A 22,523-nucleotide genomic window follows, 5' to 3' on the forward strand; every position below is an offset into this window, starting at 1 on the left:
CTTGCAGTCGCCTTAGAAAGGCAACTTTACCGAAGGAGGAGGATAACTAAAAAGGAATAGTTCTCGTGATGAATTTGGGACGTTTACCTCTTTGAGAGGACACTGATGTTCTTATTAATGAAGGCATCTGCTTATACTAGCACTAAGCAGGACTACAAACGATCTTATCTGTTATGCACTGGAGGGAGGAGGTAAGATTGTAGCTTTAAACAACATACATCAGAGAAGATGTATGAGATAGATATATGATTCAAGAACCTGCATCCCTCCCTAAGCCCCACGATCTACAGCTGGCATTTTTAATGAAGGTGAGGTTTATAACGTTAACTACAGTGAGATGTTAGAAAATCCCAGTAAGTGCAGAATTTGTTTTCTTTATTAACACGGACAAAAACTCTTACAAGAAGAGTTTCCAGCTAATTAATTTAAACTTCAGGGATTGGAATGTGGCCTGGTTTTCAGATCAGGTGGAGACCAGGTCGGAAAGGTAGATGGAGAAGAGAAAATATACGAGGAAGGAAGTACTGAGAGACCACACCTGCTCGAAGAAGTGCTGCCTTCTCTTATGCACCACTTATGAACACCTGTGTCAAGAAATTACCAAAAAACTACCCCAAAAAAGCAGGGTTTTTTTCACTTAGTTTTGCTCCAAGACTGGTTATGTTGGCCTAAAAAACTTCATCAAAGTGACCTGACAGGCCTTACATAATAGAATCCAGTTGAAATATTGTGGATTAGAATGTCATGCTGATATTAATTTAATTGCATCTTTGTGTTTACATTATGAGTCTTGAGAGCATTTTTTTTTTAAGCATAGCAACCAAATTCCTGAGCAACATGACTTGCCTTTGAAATTTGACCTGTGTTGAGGGGTGGAGATGTTTGGGGCCAGACCTCCTTAAGTCCCTTCTGACCTAAATTATTCTGTTATTCTATGCTTTCTTATACTCAAGTTTCTTCCTCAAAAGGCATTAAATGCCTATTTTGGGGTAAGTTAGGTGAGACCTGGATCTCCTCTGACTATACAGAACTCTACTGTTTAACACCATTGGGAAATAATGAATGATAAACAGGATATGAAATAGTCCTTAAATCTTTTTAAGAAAAAATGTTCTTCACATGTCAACAATTCCTGCTCTCCCAGGCCCTGAAAATAGCTTGGTGCAATGTTTACTGTGGCAAACCCCAGAACTGGTGCCTAGGTCCTATAAAAGTTGACATTTAAAAAATTACTATCATTTTTTTTTGCCTTTCCCCCTCCCCTCACATGAAATCCAAGCTGTAGGAAAGAAAGGCTTTAACTTTTACCTGTTGCACGAAGGAATAAAGCTACATTTGAGGTAACACAAAGGCCAGGAAGACCTTATGCAGCTCCTGGAGGAATTCCTCTGTCACTACTCAAAATTTTCCATTGAAGAGGAAGGGGATGCCAAAACCCAGAAACTCCACCTCTGAGAGTTCCCAGGGAATACTACACTGCCAGACCCACCTAAAACCCAGATCCTTTGAAAACCTGCTGCCATGGGTCACAAGCATGGGCCCATTAGCAGAAGGAGGGGGTTATCCATCATCTTCTCTTGCACAGAGAACATCTGCTTCCAAATATACCCTAAAAGCCCAGTCGCTGCACCAGCTCACTGCAGTTTTCTAGTTGGGTGACCAGAGTTGGGTTTTCATAGAGGTGGCTCCAAAATCCCAGGTGGATGCTGGAGAATCCCTCCTCATCAAGCCTGGTCCTGCATCACTTAAAGATGCCGGGTTCCCCCAGGATTGCCCCGGGTGGCCGGGGAGGGAGGTGCAAGGCTCTCCGGGGCGGGTCTTGGGCAGGTAGGGGCGGGCAGAGCCTCGGCTTTTTTGGCAGCTTCACAAGAGGCAGAGGGAAGGGGAAGGACCCGGCGGCTGCTGCGGAGGATGCTAAGTTTGTGCTGGATGCTGCTCCCGCTGGTGAGTGCCCGGCAGTGGTCCCCTCTGGGGGTGGTGGGGGGGGACGAGACGAGGAGAGGGGAGGGGAGGTGGGGGACAGCACATCTGGCTCCTGACACTGTTTGCCACAGCTGGATGGCTCCTCAACTGCCCGACAGCATGGGGGTTGGGGGGGGTGGTGGGTCCGGGGGGGATGTCCAAAGAGGCAGGGCAACTTCTGTCAGAACAGGGAGGAAGAAAGAAAACTAAGGATGAGATTAAAAAAAAAAAAGGGGGGATGGGGATGTAGGAGGGGAGGAAAGAAAAAAAAATATTTCTGAGTTAGAGGTTTGACCCATCTCTTTTCTTTAAAATTTTCCAGCCCAAAGATGCTATTAATAAATGTCCTTTCGTTTCCATTCATGAGAATTGCAGTTTCCAAAGGACAGAAAAGCATCCCTAAATCAGAATAGTTGTAGCATGGCTTTAGAGAGACAGAAAGGAACAGCTTGCAGTCGCCTTAGAAAGGCAACTTTACCGAAGGAGGAGGATAACTAAAAAGGAATAGTTCTCGTGATGAATTTGGGACGTTCACCTCTTTGAGAGGACACTGATGTTCTTATTAATGAAGGCATCTGCTTATACTAGCACTAAGCAGGACTATGAACCATCTTATCTGTTATGCACTGGAGGCAGCAGGTAAGATTGTAGCTTTAAACAACATACATCAGAGAAGATGTATGAGACAGATACACAATCAAGAACCTGCATCCTTCCCTAAGCCCCACGATCTACAGCTGGCATTGCTGGGGCTGGTTAGCAAAAGCTTGTGTAAGTATAACTATAGTCATATATCCTCTTTCCCCTCAATCTTTAGCCTTAGAGAAGTGTGCGGAAACCTTCCTGTGGGTGTGATTCCCAGGGACTTGTTAATTAATTTAGCTATTTCACAGTTAAAAATGTTGTGCAGGCTGGGATTCACGCTCTCGCTGCAGTCAAGGGGGAGACAGTCACCTTCCCAGGGGGCATCTCATCTTGTCCTGAGAAAGACAGATGGGGTGAGTCTTCCTCTAGGGTCTGTTTTCTTCCGCTGATGATAGCGAGACCCCTAGATGGTCACAGACTGCTCTTGACCCTCCAGTATTAACAGGTGAAAGATGGGATGCAAATTTTCACTCCTGCACCTCACATGCACTGGAAGTTGTTTTTTCCTCTGTATTTACACAGCTTGGTGTACAAATGATAGAATATAGGTCCTTGCTATGTAAATCTTGCAATGTATAGTTATTATCATGTGTAATACCCTTTTTCCAGGGAAAACTAGTCACCCTAAAGCGTTACACTGCTACAGGTAGAGTGACTTTGGCATCTGGACTAGCCTTTTTACACGTAATAGAGGCACAACTTATTCTTGCAGCTCTCAGCAGTGTGGAGTTATCCTGAAGAGATGTATGATGCACATCTGTGGGCTGCCACATATTATTTTAATGTTTTAGCATATTGCAGCAGACATTGCCCATAACAAAAGAAATTCTATAAACTGCAATTTCTATGCAGCTTTTTTTGCCCTTCAACGATTGCTCATATATGATCTCCAACTACGCGTCTGGTAAGAGTCAGTGCTCTAAATATCAGTGGTTTTCGTGTCTCAAACTGGTTTCTCGTGGGAAGCTTTGCATCCTAAGTTAGACAGTCAGGGAAGGCCAGTCCTTTCATATTTCAAAGGATCATGTCAGCGAAGAGAAATAATTCTAGTGTGGAGTCTGCAAATAATTCATTACTCAGATATGAAAATAAACTGAAGGGTAATCCTGAAACCTTCCTCTGTGAAACTGGGTACTTTTACCTCCTACCAGCTCCACGGGGAGCTGTACGTTGCAGGATATACTTTGTGCCTTGCAGAACAGAGTCCTTGACATTAAAAATTACCATTTGCTTGTAAGTGACAAGGAACAGAGAGCAGTGGGTGCTGAAATGCATAAAAATGACTTTTCCTGTCTTAAAGAGTTCAGAGTCTCAGGAAACAGAGGATGGGGAACAGAAAAGACTCTGCATTCACTGTCCTTCCTGCTGAGCTGAACTGCTTTCTTCTTCAAACACGAAACAGCTTTTCATGTTTCTGGGGAAGGGGTTCAGTCTGATGTAAAGAATGGAATGAGAAAGGAAATATAGGTGGGTTTTTGTTGAGCCATACATTTGCTTTAACACAGCGTTTCTTGTGGTAACAGACATATGGATTGAAATCTGTAGCAAGATGCTGAGCTCCCAACAAAACAGAGCTGGGTGCCTAAATTTGTGATATAGCAACTACTGGTTAATTTGTATTAGAGGGACATACATGCTTCTTCTAGGGATCCGGGTGCATGCAGATCTTTCATTCCCCTCCATAGGGAACTGGAGGTGTGGAAGAATCAGTGTGTTTAGGCATTTTGTTAGCTTGGAGGGAGTTAATGGAGGGAGACGGGCTCCTGTACAGTGAGTCACTGTCCTCAACTAGGTGCCTGAGAGAGGTAGGAGGAATCCTTCCCTGGAACTGCTTGTCTGCCTTCATTGATCATTAAGGGAGGCTTGATGGGGGAGCTTAGATTAATCATCTAAAATTATCTGTCTAAAACTGGGAATCTTGTCTAAAGCTGCTTCATTTTGCCTTCTTCAATATTACTGGGAAGTAGTGAAAACACTCCAAAAACAATGGATAAGGTTTCAGTTGAGTGAACTTGCTGAGGGACTTTGACTTCTAGGTTTCAATTCTTTGGGATGAGGTGACATGAGCCCCACCTTTAGGCAAACATGCTACATATACAGAAAGGGAGAAAATTCACTTTAATTTGGAGGAATACTTGCAATAGCAGAAAACAAGGATCCTCGGTTATTAGTGTTGTTATTCTTTAAGTGTTCATGGTAATTAAATGCCCTACCAAATGTAGCAAAGAGCTAATAAATTCTTTTTCATTTTTCTCAGGATAATACTAGTTACACAGGGCTTATAAACAAAACAAATTAGTATGGCTGTATTGTCACATACAGAATACCTATGAGCAAATACATATATTGATATATATGCATATAGCATGTATAGCAAGTACTCTTCTGTATAAGGCTATGCAGTTAAATACAGTCAGATAAATACAATCCAATACACAGAGGAGCATTCAAGCGTTACTCCAATGTCTTAAAAACAATCTTGACAAGATATTCCTCTAAATGACTGTAAGGCAATCAGTGTCTCTGCTTCTCTTGTTCCATAGGTAATCGAGTTAGAAAGAGAAAACAAACACTGAAAATGTCCTCTAGGTAGTCATTTTCACTGAAAAAGACTCCTGAAATAATCTATTTAACCGGCTGAAGAGACAGATTGGAACTAGGTCTTTACCTTTGGGGTTGAAAGCTTCTGGGATTAAGTCTGTGTCAGAGTTTGTGAGTTGAGGGCAGGGTTTCCTATGGTAACTAAATACATTGCTGGTGACTGGAGTCATGTCACTGCTCTGGTTTTACAGTCGATTAAGATCAAGAGTGGAAAACATGGCTTGGATGTGGTAGAAACAAAGTGGATGCTCATCTATATTTACAATTGCATTTAAGCAGTGGACGTTTTTGCTTCATAAGAAATCCTTGGTTATTTTTGTAGTTTCTTGTAGTTTTCTGACAGAATGTAATACTACATATATTACATTATAAATATCCCAGGATTACTTATAGGACACAGTGGAGAGGTAGACGGTGGACTTTTTTGCTGCATAAGAAATCCTTGGTTATTTTTTGTAGTTTCTTGTAGTTTTCTGACGGAATGTAATACTACATATATTACATTACAAATGTCCCAGAATTACTTATAGGACACAGTGGAGAGGTAGATCCTTACTGCGGTGATTGTGAATGTAGCTGTACTGAAACGGACAAGAGCTTATGGAGCTTGAGGTTGCTTCCAGTTTCCTCCAAAGTACACTTGAAAATAGGCTCTGACTTCAGTGACTTTTACTTCCCAGTCTCAAAGCTTTCTGATTAGCACTTGGCTTTTTGCGAAAGAAATTAAGCAGGTGGAAGGAGACAGGCCATGTGGAGGATTTTGATTAGATATATGCGATGGATGGACACATTTATGAACAAGGCTGAGGTTTTCTTTGTCTTCTTCAGTTATTCAACCTGTGTTCAACATTGTTCATGATCCTCCTTCCACCCTATAAGCCTTTCCTGTTCATCAAAATTTGAAGAAAAAAGATATGCATTTCAGAGCATATCCTGATTTCTTCACTGTGCCTTTGGCACCACTGGCCAACTTTCAGGACTGACTGAACACTTCATTCCACAGTTAAAAATGGGCAGGGGATGCAGGAGTTTTGGATGTGTGCTGTGCCTTTTTGTATCCTAAAATATCAGGTAAGTTTTAATCCTCCAAGCTGGGAGTCAGCGTGTGACGTGAATGGCAGACAACTCTTGTTTTGTGGAAGGGAGAGCTAAAATACTCAGGCATCAGAGTCATATCAGAAAAACCGAACAGGAGAAGCACAGAGAGAGAGAACAGGGAGTACAGAGATGATTTCAGAGCAGATCTGAGATGAGATCTGAGACACGAATGCAAGCTGTAGAGACAGAGGCAAGAAGAGCAGTGATTAATATTCTTAGTAAATGATTTATGCACTTGACGCAAAACCTATTCATGAGGTTTTAGCATTGCACGACATTGGAAGCTGAACGGGATGACTGGAAAGACCCTTCAAGTTCTTGAAACCTTTCCATCTTACCAATGAATTCAGAGACTTATTCTATTTTCGATTAATTTTCAAAAAAACTAAGTGTTACCAATTTACTTCTGGCTCTTTGATCCCATTGAATCGCTTTTTCAAAAGTGACTAATATATTTGATGCCCAGCTTTGAAGCACTTCCCGTGTTTTCAGAGAGCCTAGAAAATATCCCTACTTTTCCCCAAGTGTGCTAATGGACTCCTTAATGAGTGAAGATGTGTCTTTTATGTCACATCTAAATTATAGGTTTTATACCACCACAACATCCTAGGGGCACCAACTTTGGATAAGCTCTCAGGAAAGATTGCTTTTAACTAAGTTGCACTAAGTATGGCATGAGGATGCAATTAGAAAAACTCTCTTCCCAGTGATTGCCAAGTCTGATGTAGCCCAACATGAGCAAAGCACTGCCCAAAGTGCCATTAGCTTGATTTTTCTTTCCAGATTTGGGCAAATAAATAAGCTCTTATGTAACAGAGGAAATACAAGACAATGTTATACTTACTGTCAGTGAGTATACCACTTAAGGTTTCATTGCAATAGACTTACAGATGTTAAGAAAAGGAAGCCTAAAAGTCAGTGCAAGCCCAAAATCCGATTCTCTACACTGGCTCAGTTTTTTAGCATGCTCATACCTATCATAGGTAACTTTTTAATATTCAATTGTGATTGCTTTGCTCCAGGCAGGACTGTTTTAGCAGTTAAGACTTGTGAATTTTGGATGGTCACAGATGTTCAAGCTAGGAGGAAGTTCTTCGTGTTATGATGCTCACCAATGCAAAGCTTTTTTCCTTGAATTATGTCTACAACACTGCAAGAAACTCTAAGTTTTCTATAAACTTTGTGGTGAAGGCACCTCACTGTGATTTTCAGTAAGGTTCATGCCTGGTTACTTCCCAGCTACTAGGAAATGTTAATCCAAGTAGTAGCATTATAAATGAGACTCTTGCACTTAATACTGCGGCAGAGAAGACTGCCAGATTGGACACCCCTGCTCAGAAATCTCTGCTTTGTTTTGGGTCCTAAATTATCCTTTTCTAAAGTGAACAGGAGCTACTCTCTTCCTAGAATAGCTCAGTCATTACAGCAGATGCCTCTCAAATTGCAATACCATGTCCCTGTAACAAATACAGAGTCCTGGTTTTCTAGAAAGCCCCATCACCTAACCATTGTAGGCAGATTAGAGCAACAACATGTGCTTTTCTCTCAAGGCATTGTGAGATTAATAACAAAAAATAAGTAAGCCATAGCCAACAAATCACAAGTAATGTTCTGCCCAGAAGACTTTTCTTTAACTGTAAAATCGTTTAATGTCTTTCTTTTTCTTTAAGCCTGGGGAAATCCAGCAAATTGAAGCATCATCACTGTTCTCAGTTTCTTGTATACATGTCATTTTTTTTTGTTTTGGTGTTTTGTTGGCTTTTTTTTTAGTAACAGTGGGATTACTTCCAATAAGGCTCCATGATTGTATGTTAACAACACCAGCCTCATTTTTGCTTCTTAACAACCTTCTGTAGGTTACATCTGCAATTGCACTTGATATGGATTTTCCTACACTGAAGTGCCAGTAATATTTAACCTATGCATTGCCTTATAACAAAAACTCTGGGGTCTGGTGGCTGTAGCCACCCCCACCACAAATCGAGTAACCCAGAAGCAAACAAAATGTGAGCATGACATTTAATTTCTTACCTTTCAGTGGTAGTGGGATTGACTACAGCCTCACCATTGGTGAGCATCACCAGCAGTTGGTCAGGGTTTCTAGAGGAAATCATAAAATCCTGTTTTCTGGTGATTCATCACTGTTTTCAGAGGTAGGAGGCTGGACTACATGGACTAGGGATGTGATCTGTTAGAGCAATTTCTCTGTCATGTGTCAAAGCAAAGCAGCACAACTTCCCTGTGGGCAGGGTATGGGCTTCCCCAGATGCTGTAAAAGAATAGCACTCGGCTGGTTTCAGTACAACTCTGCTGGATTATGGTGACTGAGAGTATGGTTCAGCAGGTGTAGATTTAACCAAAGGAGAGAAAAAAGGAGATGCACCCTACTTTGAGCAGCACATAGTCTGGCACATATCTTCAATGTCTGAGGTACTATGTGGGAGAGCTCAGCTGCTTAGTCCCTTATTTATTTTCTACCTGCACCAACTGCACGCATTGCTTAAGTTGACTTCTGGAGAAAGATAACCCTTTCTCCTCTGAAACTTTTCATAACTAATTACGTCTCTGTTTCAACCACTGCTAGAACCTCCAGCATGAGGTGTGAGTTAAGTTAACCCATCTCTCCCAAGTGCTTGTTTCTCAAAGTCATTTTGAATTTCCTTTAATGGTCTCATTTCACTTTCAGCTACTACTGATCATTGTTTTCAAGCACTTTACCGGAGGACTCAGCAGAGATGGCAATTCGTATGGCTTCATGTCAAGTTGTCATGACTTTTAAACATCAAGCCTAAGAATATCCCAAATACAAAGTTTCTCAGCAGTAACAGAGACCAGAAATTCCAGAAAGTAGATAAATTACTTCTTTTCTGTCCAGCTGAATCCACCTTTATAAACTGGAGCAGTGAGAGATTTATGTAGCAATCATTTTGTTACTATTGCTCAAATAATTCATTTGTTATGTAGGGCGAATGCAAAGTAAAATGCATGTTAAAATATAAAGCAATGAGCAGAGATCCTATTAATACCTGAAAAAATTCATTTCAGAATTGTGTTACTATAGTTGAACAGCAAGAAGTACTATTTTAAAAGTCACTCATGCTGATTTATAAAATGTATTTTGAATTACCTAGTGGAGGAATATGATGCATGTAAAAAGCCATGTCTTAATTTTCTTTTCAAACAGTGTCCTTAATCCTCTTTCTGTTCTAATATTAGGATGTATGAACCATCTCTAGGGCCTCGTAATTAAAAGCAGTCTGTCTATGCTACTTTAAAACCCAAATGTAGTCAGAATTTGTAAAGGTTTTTAAAGATAAAGTTGTGTTCTATTTTTTTCCCCTAGGCAGATATTATTGCTAGGATGTAATAGTCTCCATGATTTCCAGTAAAGTTTCTGTGGAAGCTAAAAAGAAGTCCTGGTTGCACTGCTCACTGAAAACATTCTGAGGGCCAATAAATCAACTTCCTGAGACTGAAAAGGCAATATAGCAGTGATGTTTTCATCTGTACTCTTTTCAAAGCCATTAGAGGTTTAGAATGGCCTACAGTCTTCCTCAGAAATGTCTCAGAAAGCCTTCAATCCATCATTTCAATTAAAATCACTACCCCCTGAGCCCCTGGCTTTGCCTTGAACAGCACAGTTTGTGAAAGAGCAAACCCTCTGCTCTATTCCACATAAGACTCCCTGTGTCTTGAAGATCCATATACCAAAGAAGGCTTCGGTGCAGTATTTACTTGTTTGAATACAGTTCAGTTGCTTTCTAGACTCTATTGACTCTATTGACTCTGGGTTTAATTCAGTTAGGTAAACATGGCTGTGTAGAATTATTTGAGACATCAAATGATGCATTTGAGACTTCTGCATGGGGCTGGCAAAATTAATGCAGAATCTACACAAGAGGGCTGGGATACCCTATAGCATCCCAGACAGCACTAACCACTCCTGGCTAGGTGAGACACTTTTTAAATTTCCACAGACTGCAAAAGAAGCTCCAATAACAAATTCACATGTAGACACTGACGTTGTAGACTCTTTCTCAGCATTTAATTGCCTTTCCAGAGGAAATCATTTGGGGATGTTCTAGGGTATTAGGAACATCCTCACAATCACAGCAGATATGATACAGGACTACAGGCAACATGAAACTTTCTGGAGTGGGAGATGAAACGCATAAGCAAAATGCATAACAGCATCTAAATGACGCTAAGTATCTGTACTTAAGAAGATTAATCTAGACCCTGTTCAACAGCTGATGTATACAAATGCATTTAGTTGTTTAAATGTAGTATCTTAACCCGTGAGATTATCACTCCTTAAACTCCCAAAACAATCATTAATTTCTTCATCTGATAAAATGAAAACAGTGCCTCTGTCTAAGGAGTGCCTAAGGAGCATCCTCAGATAATATGCTGATAAAATTTTGTAGTCACTCAGATTAAACTATCGCCAAGACTGCCATTATTCTATTTTCTCTAAATTCTTCATCTTCAGCATTTGGAAGGACATAATGGATATAAAACTTCTGCTCCTCTATATTGCTTCTATTTTTATAATTATACCAACGGCATTCAAAAGGGAAGGGCTCACACTCTTCTCTCTCAGTAGGATGATTTGTATGGCACTATAATGTCAAGGTTTCAAAGAAGACCAGGAGCCCATTCTAGTAGTATCAGCATCAAACCAGAGTAGGCACACCTTCCTGAGGAGTAATTAAGATTTTATTGTCACTCTTAGGGGTAATTCCTCCAATAAAGAAAACTTGATTATCAGAAGGCTGGAGCACGTCTTCTATGAAGACAGGCTAAGTTGGGGTTGTTCAGCCTGGAGTAGAGAAGGCTCTATATGACCTTATAACCCCTTCCAGCACCTAAAGGGGCCTACAGGAGAGGTGGGGAGGGAGTGTAGTGATAGAATGAGGGGTAACGTTTTTAAACAGAAAGAGGGAGATTTCAATTAGATTATTAGGAAGAAGTTCTTCGAGGGTGGTGAGATACTATAACACACCTACAGGAGAGGTGGGGAGGGAGTGTAGTGATAGAATGAGGGGTAACGTTTTTAAACAGAAAGAGGGAGATTTCAATTAGATTATTAGGAAGAAGTTCTTTAAGGGTGGTGAGACACTAGAACAGGTTAACCAGAGAACTTGTGGATGCCCCATCCCTGGAGGTGTTCAAGACTGGGTTGAATGGGGCTTTGAGCAACCTGGTTTAGTGGGAGGTGTTCCTGCCAGGGGATTGGAACTTGACAGTCTTTAAGGTCCCTTCCAACCCAAACCATTCTATGATTCTATTTTGCCAATAGGTAGGTTTGAACCCGCAAAATAATCAACTTAAAAAAGAAACCCGCCATGTATAGTTAAAGAAATGTATTGCCAATAGGTAGGTTTGAACCCACAAAATAATCAACTTAAAAAAAAAACAAAACCCGCCATGTATAGTTAAAGAAATGTATTTATTTTAATTTGTTTTATAGGGAAGAAATACTTATACATGGTCAGACTGCACGTATGTTTGGGCAACTCATTGTGATGACCCATATAGCTGATGGGTTCATCCAATTTTATCAAAGAGGGGTAGATCCAAACACAGTGAAATTTAAGTTTTGTGAAAAACGTAAGTGTAAATAAGAGGTGGTATAAATGTCTGGATTGGAGAACAGGTGCTACGTGAACTTGACTATTAGATACACTTGAGTGTATCGAATCCATACGAGTGTGCATATCCAGACTTTTACACGAATTCATAAATGTATGACATCATGGCCTTCTCCTGCCAATTACATGTCCTATTTGAAGAGAAAATTTCAGCTGGAGTTTTGACATTCTTAGACTTCAAAGTATCAGCCAGGAGGTACAAAATTGAAGGAAACGTTCTTGGTCCAATAATCACAGAACTTCTTGGTTTGTTTTGTCCTTCTCTCACTGAGGTTGTGGGAATCCATCCAGAATGCAAGATATTCCAGCAGGTTGTCAAAGAGGAGGCTCTCTGCTTAGAAAAGAATGAATCTGTTTCACCTGATCTTAAAGGTAATGGTCCTAATTGTCCAACTCTGATATGAATATCCCTTGTATATAATTTCAGGGGCACAATGTTAAGATAACATTTGTTCTCCTGAGTCAAGATTTGTTTCCTATTTTATTTGGTTTCTTAATAACTTGAATATAGTCTGGGAGTTCACCTCATCTCATTTTAAACATCTTTAAAAGCCCCATATCTAAATCAGGACTTGTGTTCTTAGATTCCCTACAAGTAAATGGAGGAAGATGGGTGTCCCTAGAATATGTTTCATTGGCCCTGGCTTAGATGTTTACTTTAGAATGAGATGAATCATTCTCTGGAGTAGTATTTCTCTTTCCTAACTACGGAATGAGATTAAGATGATTAGGTCAGACCTTGACAAGTTCAGATGCTCAGTTAGGGCAGGAAAACCCTACTTGGAATTTCTTACATTCCTAAAGAATTGGATGTGTTCTCTATTTGTATTCAAAACTCTAAAGAAGCTTCCACAGAAGACTGAAAAGCATGCTGAAATTACATCATGTTGGGAATCATTCTAATCTGGTGAAAATGTTATTTGGGAAAAAATGAAAGAAAAGAAATTCTCAGCTTCTTCAAAATATTCTGCTTCTATTTTTGGACATTCTTTGTTTGTTTGTTTGTTGTTTTGAAAAGGTTTATTCTGGTTATGTTTTGAAATCCATTAGATGCTCAAATATAAATTTTGAAAATTAAAATCACCATTTCTGGAGCCTGTAAAATATTTTTTTATGGGCTATGTACGGGGTTCTCTTTGCTGGGACTTTGGCATTGTGGAGACATATTTTGAATTGATTCAAAGTGAGCTTTCTAAATGTTCAAACTCTTTCAAAAGTTCAGTTGTATTTTTTTTCTGGCCAAATTTGCTTAGAAATGTATGAATCCACCTACAGTTACATGTTCATTTTCTGCAGAAGAGTTATGAGACAAATGTGCCTCGTGCACTTAGTGTTAATAGAAGTATTGCAACCACCTGAGAGTCTTCTTTTAGCAGCCTATGGAAATTGAGAGACTAACCCCACCATGATATTTCCTTGATCTACTTATTTATTCTTCTGCAGCCTTTCCAACCACTTTAATATCTGATATCCTTCTTGTACCTTCCTAATCTATTTTAGTGGTGTTTTCCTGCATCTTTAATCAAGTCCAGAATACTTTCTGGACACATTTTGCACTTGGAACATCCAGTAACCCACCCAAAAAAGTTCTGAAAAAATTTTCGATAATAATTTATTATATGTATTACTGTATAACATTCCAAGTGCTTTTCTCTTTACCAGAAAAATAATTACATGATTTAGAAATCTTATTTGTGACAAAGGCTACTCAAAGAAACAAAAATCCCCCAAAGTTCTGTTAAACTATGTAAAAGTCTTCAACCCTGATCTTCTCAAAGCTCTCCTTTCCACCTTTTGTTCTCTAAAGATGGAAAGATTTTAATGAAAATCTGTTCTGGTATTTACAGCCTTTCTCAAAATATTTTAAAATGAAACATTAGATTTGGAAAAACAATTAATCCCCAGTATTTTTTATGGGGTGTTTTAAAGCTAGACTAAGATTGGTGAAAGTCCCTAGCTTGCATTTTGATTTTCAGGAACCAAACAAGAAAAACTGAAGGATCACAGTTTTTACAGAGTTACTTCCCAGTAACTTCCAGTACAGATAATCTGTTCTGGAATTAGTCTGTGTTGCAGACTTTTTAATCTAAAGCAGTTCCACATTATTTTTATTGTTCAGAACAGTGTCTGATGAGTGTCATCAGTAGAGTCCAGGGTGCAATTCCTCTCATCTTGAAGTAGATGTGTAAAATAGGTCGACTGAATCAAAGGCTAAAAATGTTTATTTTTCTCCATTGTCTTAAAAAAAAAAAACAAAAAACCAAAGATCCCCGGGTTACTGAAAAAGACTTAGATATCTATGATGTTGATATTACTTAATACAATTCCTACAGTTCTCTTTATGGAGTCTCAGGTGACTTGGACAATCACTAGTCTCTTGAAAGCCTCAGTGCGTAAAATGTTCTTTCTGCCTCTGCACTCATCTGTTTCTTTTATATAAATTGTAGAAGTCACTGAAAATGAAGCCAGATCTAAGACTTAAAACACACAGATTCTACTCCTACATAAAGTCACCTGATTCTTGGTTTTAACCCCATAATGCCAAATATTGTAGATTTTTGGATCAAGCTCCTCAAAGGTACTATATTCCCTCTATGAGGGATCCTTTAAGTCTCTACTTCTGAGTGTGTGGGCCGCTGCATGTCTAAGTGGGACTCCTATTACCTGATTTTATTAATTTGAAAATTTGCAGCCTGGTTTAGGCTATATTCATCAGAGAGACCTAGGTATTTGCAGTGGGTGATTCATCCTGCCCTCAGAAAGGAGCAGCCAATACATGGGATGAATCATGTGCTGGAAGTCCCTGTCTCTCTCCACTGATTACAGAGAGAACATAGCTAAGATGAGCTAACATATTTTAGACAATTAAAATTAGAGATAATGAATCGGGGCTTCTATTTTCCCATTTGGCAAACTGGGGATGCCAGGAATTTCTTTCTCCCAAGGGTGATGTGAGGATAAAGTTGTGGGAGATTCTCAGGACTATCCTTTTGGAAGCCTGAGAGTAACTTTGCTCAGCTACAGGGAAGCAATATTGCTTCCACATTTCAGCTCTTGACAATTTTAGATTTGCCTTGTCATTAGTCACAGAGGAAACAGAAAAGAATCAGTGAAAGAAAATAACACCTCCCAAATGAAAGTCATGCACTTCTTTATACCCACCTTACGACCACCTAGAGATTAGTTTCAGTTACAGCACGCTGCGTTTTTTATTGGTTCAGCCACCTTTACATGCCAATAATTTCTCTGGGCTGCACCCACACCTACTTGCCAACAGACACTGCGTGACCTCAGCTTGAGTTTCAGCGTGATGCATCTGTGACAAAGCTGTGATTAACTCCAACTTCTGAAAACCCTTTGTATTGAACTCATAGCTAGTAACGTGTCCTGCGTCATCAGCTAGCAACCTCGGATTTAGGGATCCTTGTGAATGCTAACCAGTCAGATCTATGCCTGATGATGTTTATCTTATATGATGTTGGGAGATGTTCTTCTAGTTTGGGATGAATTCAATCCCTGTTCAAGTCCATTGTAAAAACCCCATTGATTGCCAAAGACCTGGACTTCAACCCTTATGTTATTTTCTTCAAGCTGTATGAAATTGGTACACTGAAAGCATGGAATCAATAGGCTAATGATGAATTTTTAAGTCCGATGCTTTCCTTGAGACTCTGAAACCAGTAATGGGAAATCTCAAGTGCTATTAATTATTCAATATTTTGATTTTAGTGACTTTTGTTGTGACAATAGAAAGAGGTCTGGATGATTTGACTTTCAAATTGTGTCTGCTTGAATTTCAGGTACATTCTCTCATGAGATAAGTTAGGGAAAGGTCCAGCTGGAATGCCAAGTGTGTATGTAAAGCGATGATGCTTTCAAGGAGAACAGGAAAGAAACACAATCCTTCATTTGCAGAACTGCATGTGCTGTTGTGGCTCTTCTTCATGCATGTGAATTAGTGGGAAAGCCACAGACAATCTTGTTATGGAAGATCAGCTGTGTGATGTTCTCTGTCTGTTTCTTTATTTAGAGGCACTTTTTTTTTCAGGATGTGCCAGAGATTGGGATGGTCTAACCTGCTGGCCCAGAGCCACTGTTGGGGAAGTGGTTAAAGTTCCCTGTCCAAGATTTTTTGAAGAAATCACCAATATCCATGGCAAGACTTTTTTCCTATTCTTTTTATGCCTCCATATTTTTAAAATAAATTCTAATAAGTGAAGATTCAGTAATATGTTTATTTTCCTGTTTCACAATGCTATATTATGTCAGTCAACATATGGTAGTTATCCCATACACATCTTAGATTATGTTGTTCAGAATTGCCTAGTCTCTTTGGTGGTCTAAAAACTGTCCACTACTTTGATACACATCTTAGATTATGGTCAATGTTTGGCACTCTCTTGAGTTGTGCTGTTCTGAATTGCCTAGTCTATTTGGTGGTCTAAAAACTGTCCACTACTTTGCTGACATCATAGGACTATAAGTATGTCATAGAGTCACTGATTTATAAAGGCATAGAATAATTAATGTTAGAAAGGACCTCTTGAGGTCATGTCTTGCAACCCTCCAGTCAGAGCAAGACCAAGTTCAAAAATTATATCGAACTTCCAAGTTAGATCAGGTGGCTCAGGGTTTTGTCCACTAGCATAAATTATGTTGTAAATGCAGGATAAACAGCATAATTTTATTTCCTCTGTGTAAAAAATGAATTTTCAGAATGAATTTCCTACATGAAATGTAGAAGTTCTACTGCATCTTGAAAAGCATTGGAACTCAAAGTCTCAACTTTTCAAATGGTGGATATATAGAATATTATAACTCTATACCTAATCTTGATGAACCTGACTAGACCTCTAAGTGACTAACTTAAGAATCAAAGTAGGAATAAAAATTTGTTCTTTCTTGTCAAAACTTAAAAACTTCTTCCCCCCTTTAATTTATTCTCTGATATATTTTACCATTAAAGGCTTCCTTCAGAGAAATTGTACACAAGAGGCATATTGGTCAGAACCATTCCTTGCCTAGTCTCTTTGGTGGTCTAAAAACTGTCCACTACTTTGCTGACATCATAGGACTATAAGTATGTCATAGAGTCACTGATTTATAAAGGCATAGAATAATTAATGTTAGAAAGGACCTCTTGAGGTCATCTCTTTCAACCCTCCTGTCAGAGCAGGACCAAGTTCAAAAATTATATCGAACTTCTAAGTTAGATCAGGTGGCTCAGGGCTTTGTCCACTAACATAAATTACATTGTAAATGCAGGATAAACAGCATAATTTTATATCCACTGTGTAAAAAATGAATTTTCAGAATGAATTTCCTACATGAAATGTAGAAGTTCTACTGCATCTTGAAAAGCATTGGAACTCAAAGTCTCAACTTTTCAAATGGTGGATATATAGAATATTATAACTCTATACCTAATCTTGCTGAACCTCACTAGACCTCTAAGTGACTAACTTAAGAATCAAAGTAGGAATAAAAATTTGTTCTTTCTTGTCAAAACTTAAAAACTTCTTCCCCCCTTTAATTTATTCTCTGATATATTTGTAAATGCAGGATAAACAGCATAATTTTATTTCCTCTGTGTAAAAAATGAATTTTCAGAATGAATTTCCTACATGAAATGTAGAAGTTCTACTGCATCTTGAAAAGCATTGGAACTCAAAGTCTCAACTTTTCAAATGGTGGATATATAGAATATTATAACTCTATACCTAATCTTGCTGAACCTCACTAGACCTCTAAGTGACTAACTTAAGAATCAAAGTAGGAATAAAAATTTGTTCTTTCTTGTCAAAACTTAAAAACTTCTTCCCCCCTTTAATTTATTCTCTGATATATTTTACCATTAAAGGCTTCCTTCAGAGAAATTGTACACAAGAGGCATATTGGTCAGAACCATTCCCACCATACACCGTTGCCTGTGGATTTGATGAAGGTTCCAGTAAAGGGCCCGAGGATCAGGTGAGTTTTTTATTTCTGGCTTGTGGACATCTCCAGAGCACCCTCTTCTGAATGTGCTGGGTAGCTAGATGCTCCCACATATCTGAGACTTGTCAGAACCCAGTAATTACCTGTCTCCAGTGTTAAACTCAAACCTTTCAGGTATATTTAGAGTCCGTTTAACAAATCAGGCTTAATATGAAGCAAGAGAGCACAGGTAGCACTTTCCTCTCCATTCAGTTGTCTACTTTTGGTGTTAATGAGTAGACTCATCATTAGTTCACTTGTCCTGCCTATAAAAGTCTTTGATTCTCTGACAAAGGTGACTTGAATCCATGTCATGCTCCCATCCCTCAGGGAAGCCCTACTGACCTGTCTGTTGGGAAGTTTTCAGGCAAAATTTCTTTGGATCTCTTCTGTTGCATGAAAAGAGGTTGTATCGAGGGGCAGTAAGCCTCTTCTCCCAAGTAACAAGTGATAGGACAAGAGGAAATGGCCTCAAGTTGCACCAGGGGAAGTTTAGACTGGATATTGGGAAAAATTTCTTCACTGAAATCATGCTCCCATCCCTCAGGGAAGCCCTACTGACCTGTCTGTTGGGACTCCCATCCCGCAGGGAAGCCCTACTGACCTGTCTGTTGGGAAGTTTTCAGGCAAAATTTCTTTGGCTCTCTTCTGCTGCATGAAAAGAGGTTGTATTGAGGGGCAGTAAGCCTCTTCTCCCAAGTAACAAGTGATAGGACAAGAGGAAATGGCCTCAACTTGCACCAGAGGAAGTTTAGACTGGATATTGGGAAAAATTTCTTCACTGAAAGCATTATCAAACATTGGAACAGGCTACCCAGAGAAATGGTGGAAACTCCATCCCTGGAAATATTTAAAAGATGAGTAGATGTAGCCCTTATGGTTAGTGGTGGTTTTGGCAATGTTAGTTTAGGGGTTGGACCCAATAATCTTAAAGGTCCCTTCCAACCTAGACTATTCTATGATTCTACGATCCCCTTATCTTTACTTTTATTGGACAAGGCTCATACATCTTGCACAAATGCAAGATGGGGTACATCACAGCCTCCTCCTCCTATTGTGGTATTTTGATAGAAGCAATGGACTCCTTGGAATCTGTGAAAGAAAAGACTAACTCATATAGCTCGTTGTAAGTGTGCAGTAATGACTCGACAGTGGGAAATTGCCATTTGTCACAGGCTGTAGCAAGGCTCAGAAAAATGGAGAGGGTTGTCACGACTAACACTCTGGGTGTTATCTGGAGTAAACCATTTTGTTCTCCAGGCATGCAAGCTCAAGCACAGACGTATCTGAATCTTTAGGAAGCGTAGACACAATTGGCTTCAGCCAATTCAGAAACTCAGCAACAGCTGTAACATACAGTACAGATATCTGGAGCTCAGTTCCCCAACCGTAAACTAAAAATATTTGTACTCCTTTACACTGTGGGGAAGCTAGAAAGATAAGTCCTTAAAAAGCTTGTAGAAAGATGGTAGAAATAATGTAAACAGTTCAGAAGGGATGTAAGACTCATAAGGCAGCATGTATTCTGGATCACAGTTCTCCAGCCCCAGGGCCAGCTGCCATGGCAGAGCTTTCACCCACAGAGCTGAAGTCTCCTCTTCCCCAGGGTGCTTTTCTCCAAGTGGTCCCTGGCTTGTACTAAGCCAGGTGTAGTTTGTAGCTGGCTTAGGCTGAGAGCAAGCAAGGGACTATATTTACATTTTAATGTTACGGAAGATTTCAGGGCAGAACTCATGTCTGTGCTGCGGCTGTGTTGAGTTTGTTATTCCAGTCAAACCCACAAGCTCTATAAAAGGAAGATAAGATCAGTAAGCACTTCTGCATTGTAAACACAGGGAATTATCTGAGAAGAATCCCACTTATATACTAAGAGAACCTCTTGTTTTGTGTTTTGTGTCTGCAATGAGGACTTATGATGTCTTCCGCATACAGTGCTGGTTTTTTAGCTGCCCTACAAAACCAGATACAATGCATGGAAATACTCCACTGTTCAATTGAAGAACCTATTTTCTAATTTTTCTCATTTTCACCTGTATAAAAATTAGGACTGTTTCAGAAACGCCAGGATGATTCCTAGGTTGTCAGGGTTGCATGATTTATTTATGGATCTACTTAAAATTGCTAATCGGTTGTGTCAACCTAGAATTGCTGCCTTTTGGATAAACAGAATTTGGATCAATTAGAGAACAAAGTGTCCATTGCATTTGCAAGGAGGAAATTTGCCTGGATTCAGAGAACTTAGTTTCTTGGGATTTTGAATAATTAGGTGATCTTGTAGCAAATCAGAGTAAAATTTGCATAGAAAAAGCAATGTAAAAATGGTCTATTTTTCTTGCAACATAGGACATTTGAGTGCAAAATAAACAAACAAATGAACTATAAAGAATTTACAGTGTTTCAGTAGTAGTAGTGAATTAATTGTTTTTCCAAAGAAGAAAGATTGTGAGGTTTTCTTGGCTTTAACTTTCCTACTGCCACAGTGTGATGTGACTATTTCCCAGGACTTTGGTTTCCTCTCCTGTAAAATGCAAGTGTTATTTAACTCTAGCTGTTTGTAAAAACTAACACTTATCAAATTGAGGGGAAAGATCCTTTGAGCTAAACAGAGTAGAATCTGGCCCAAGTCTAAAGTGATGGAACCCAAATCACCCATCAACAAGCTCCAATGTCCTAGAGTTGTCATGTACCTACAGGAGAAAATGTAGTTGACAAAAATAACATTTTCCTATTGAACATTCTTAAAGGGGTCACTTTTTCATATGAACCTGTGGGTGGTGGAACTTGTCTCATGTGTAAGGTTATGAAGGATTCAAAAGAAAAAAGATGTGTTAGCAATGGAGGGAAAAGCCTGAATTAAAACAGCACACAGGTGGTGGGACTGACTAGTAAGGGCAAATATATTTTAGTGAAATGAGCACACCAGGATGCATGCTGCATAACCATCAGCTTTGGTCTGTGTTTTCTTTTTCTCATAGAAATCATATTATTCTGCATTTTGGCGTGTCTACACTGCTGGCTATGCAGCATCAATGACTTCACTCATTACAGCTCTAATTGTCTTTGCTGCCTTCAGGTAAAAAAAATTGGTATCTTTTCAGGATGTGTCAAGATAACCTTATCCTATTTCCTCTCAAACCCTCTGTGTTTTTGTTTTGCTTTTTAAATATTATTATTATTTTTGAACTCTTCTCAGATATTACAGTGTTGATTGCAATGTGTCCCTCTCTATTCATATTGTGTCATTTCACTGCAGACGTTAAAAAATAAACCTGGCTGGGCAGTTTGTCTCAGTCCCTTTAATTTTACCATACAGTGGAAATGCTCCAATCTGTGTTCCCTACTAATATAAAATAACTATCTCTCCAGTGCACAGCAGGACATGTTCTGCAGAAACTGAGTGTCTTATGCCTTGAATCTGTAGTCATTCGAAGATGTCCATTCCCTTTGTGAAAGACCATTGCTTTCATAACTGGGAGCTAGAGAAAACAGATTTAACGGTATTTAAATATCATGTTTGAGGATGTTGAATACTAGGAATTGGATCCTGCATTTGATAAGTTCCAATGTACTTGGACAAAAGCAGTGCATAGCACGGAAGCAGCTTCCTAACTGAATTGGATTGGCAGTCTCAAAGGTCATATCACTTTATAGAAGGACCCAAACCTTGAAGGAGGTTCCATCAGTTCAAGGTCAAACCATGGACAGGGTCATCTTGGGAAATGCAATCTATGCTAAGGCAGCTACTTCTCTGGCAGCCATCCCACCACATGCGACTGACACCCACTTAGTATTCGGTTCTCCTGTGGCCAAAAAGGGCCTGAAGAGCCTATTTGCAAGCTTTTTAAACAAAAAATACTATTTATAATAATTAAAAGCCATTGTTATGATATAGCCCAAGAGCCCCAGAATTACTCTTTGCTTCTGGCATCTCCTTTAAATGTGTGGTAATTCAAGGACAATTATACTAACACTTTTATTAGCTTAAACAGGTAATAACTGTTCTGCTCCCTTGTGTCTTTCTGCCTCTTAAACAGTGACAGACCATTTATTTGCTTTGGAAGGTGTCTGCAGTCGCCCTGTATTCCCACTAGAGTTTTGATGAGACAATGAGAAATTTCTCTTGAAGAACAATTTTTATTTTCTCTTTCCACGTTAGAAAATTCCACTGTACACGGAATTACATCCATATGCACCTGTTTGTCTCCTTTATCCTGAGAGCAATTGCTGTTTTCACCAAAGATGCTGTTTTGTTTGCAGATGAAACTATGGACCACTGCCTAATGTCAACGGTACTAAACTTCCCCTTTATTATCCTTGATTTAACACAATTATTGACCTAAAAAGTACATGGAGATTTCTTAATCTCATTTCTCTTTAGTTTGCTAGAACTGAAATTTTAAAAAAAGCAATGCTACACAAAACCAAAGACCAAGTGTTATGGGTTACGTTCAGTTTTGGTATAATGTACAGGTCTGTCAGCTCTAATGAAGCTGTATCAATTTCTATCAGTAAAGAATTTCAGCTGTTACAGAGGGCTAATGTTTCCTTTTAAAAAAATAATTGACATAGTCAACTAAAATGATGGAA

At 39.2% G+C, this 22,523-nt stretch overlaps 1 protein-coding gene across 1 annotated transcript in view; it reads left to right on the top strand.

Moving 5' to 3' along the window:
* The first annotated feature begins 1,883 nt into the window (after nucleotides 1-1,883).
* Nucleotides 1,884-22,523, top strand: part of LOC106889672 (vasoactive intestinal polypeptide receptor 1-like) — a 29,980-nt gene continuing 9,340 nt past the window's right edge. Inside the window, exons 1-6 of the mRNA XM_014944895.1 lie at nucleotides 1,884-1,944; nucleotides 12,233-12,332; nucleotides 16,009-16,116; nucleotides 17,821-17,930; nucleotides 20,912-21,009; nucleotides 22,093-22,225. Coding sequence (XP_014800381.1) covers nucleotides 1,912-1,944; nucleotides 12,233-12,332; nucleotides 16,009-16,116; nucleotides 17,821-17,930; nucleotides 20,912-21,009; nucleotides 22,093-22,225 — 582 coding nt within the window. The 5' untranslated portion in view covers nucleotides 1,884-1,911. The remainder of the gene's footprint in view (nucleotides 1,945-12,232; nucleotides 12,333-16,008; nucleotides 16,117-17,820; nucleotides 17,931-20,911; nucleotides 21,010-22,092; nucleotides 22,226-22,523) is intronic.

The sequence above is a fragment of the Calidris pugnax genome, unplaced genomic scaffold (assembly GCF_001431845.1).
Source record: "Calidris pugnax isolate Ruff unplaced genomic scaffold, ASM143184v1 scaffold54, whole genome shotgun sequence".
Lineage (NCBI taxonomy): Eukaryota > Metazoa > Chordata > Aves > Charadriiformes > Scolopacidae > Calidris > Calidris pugnax.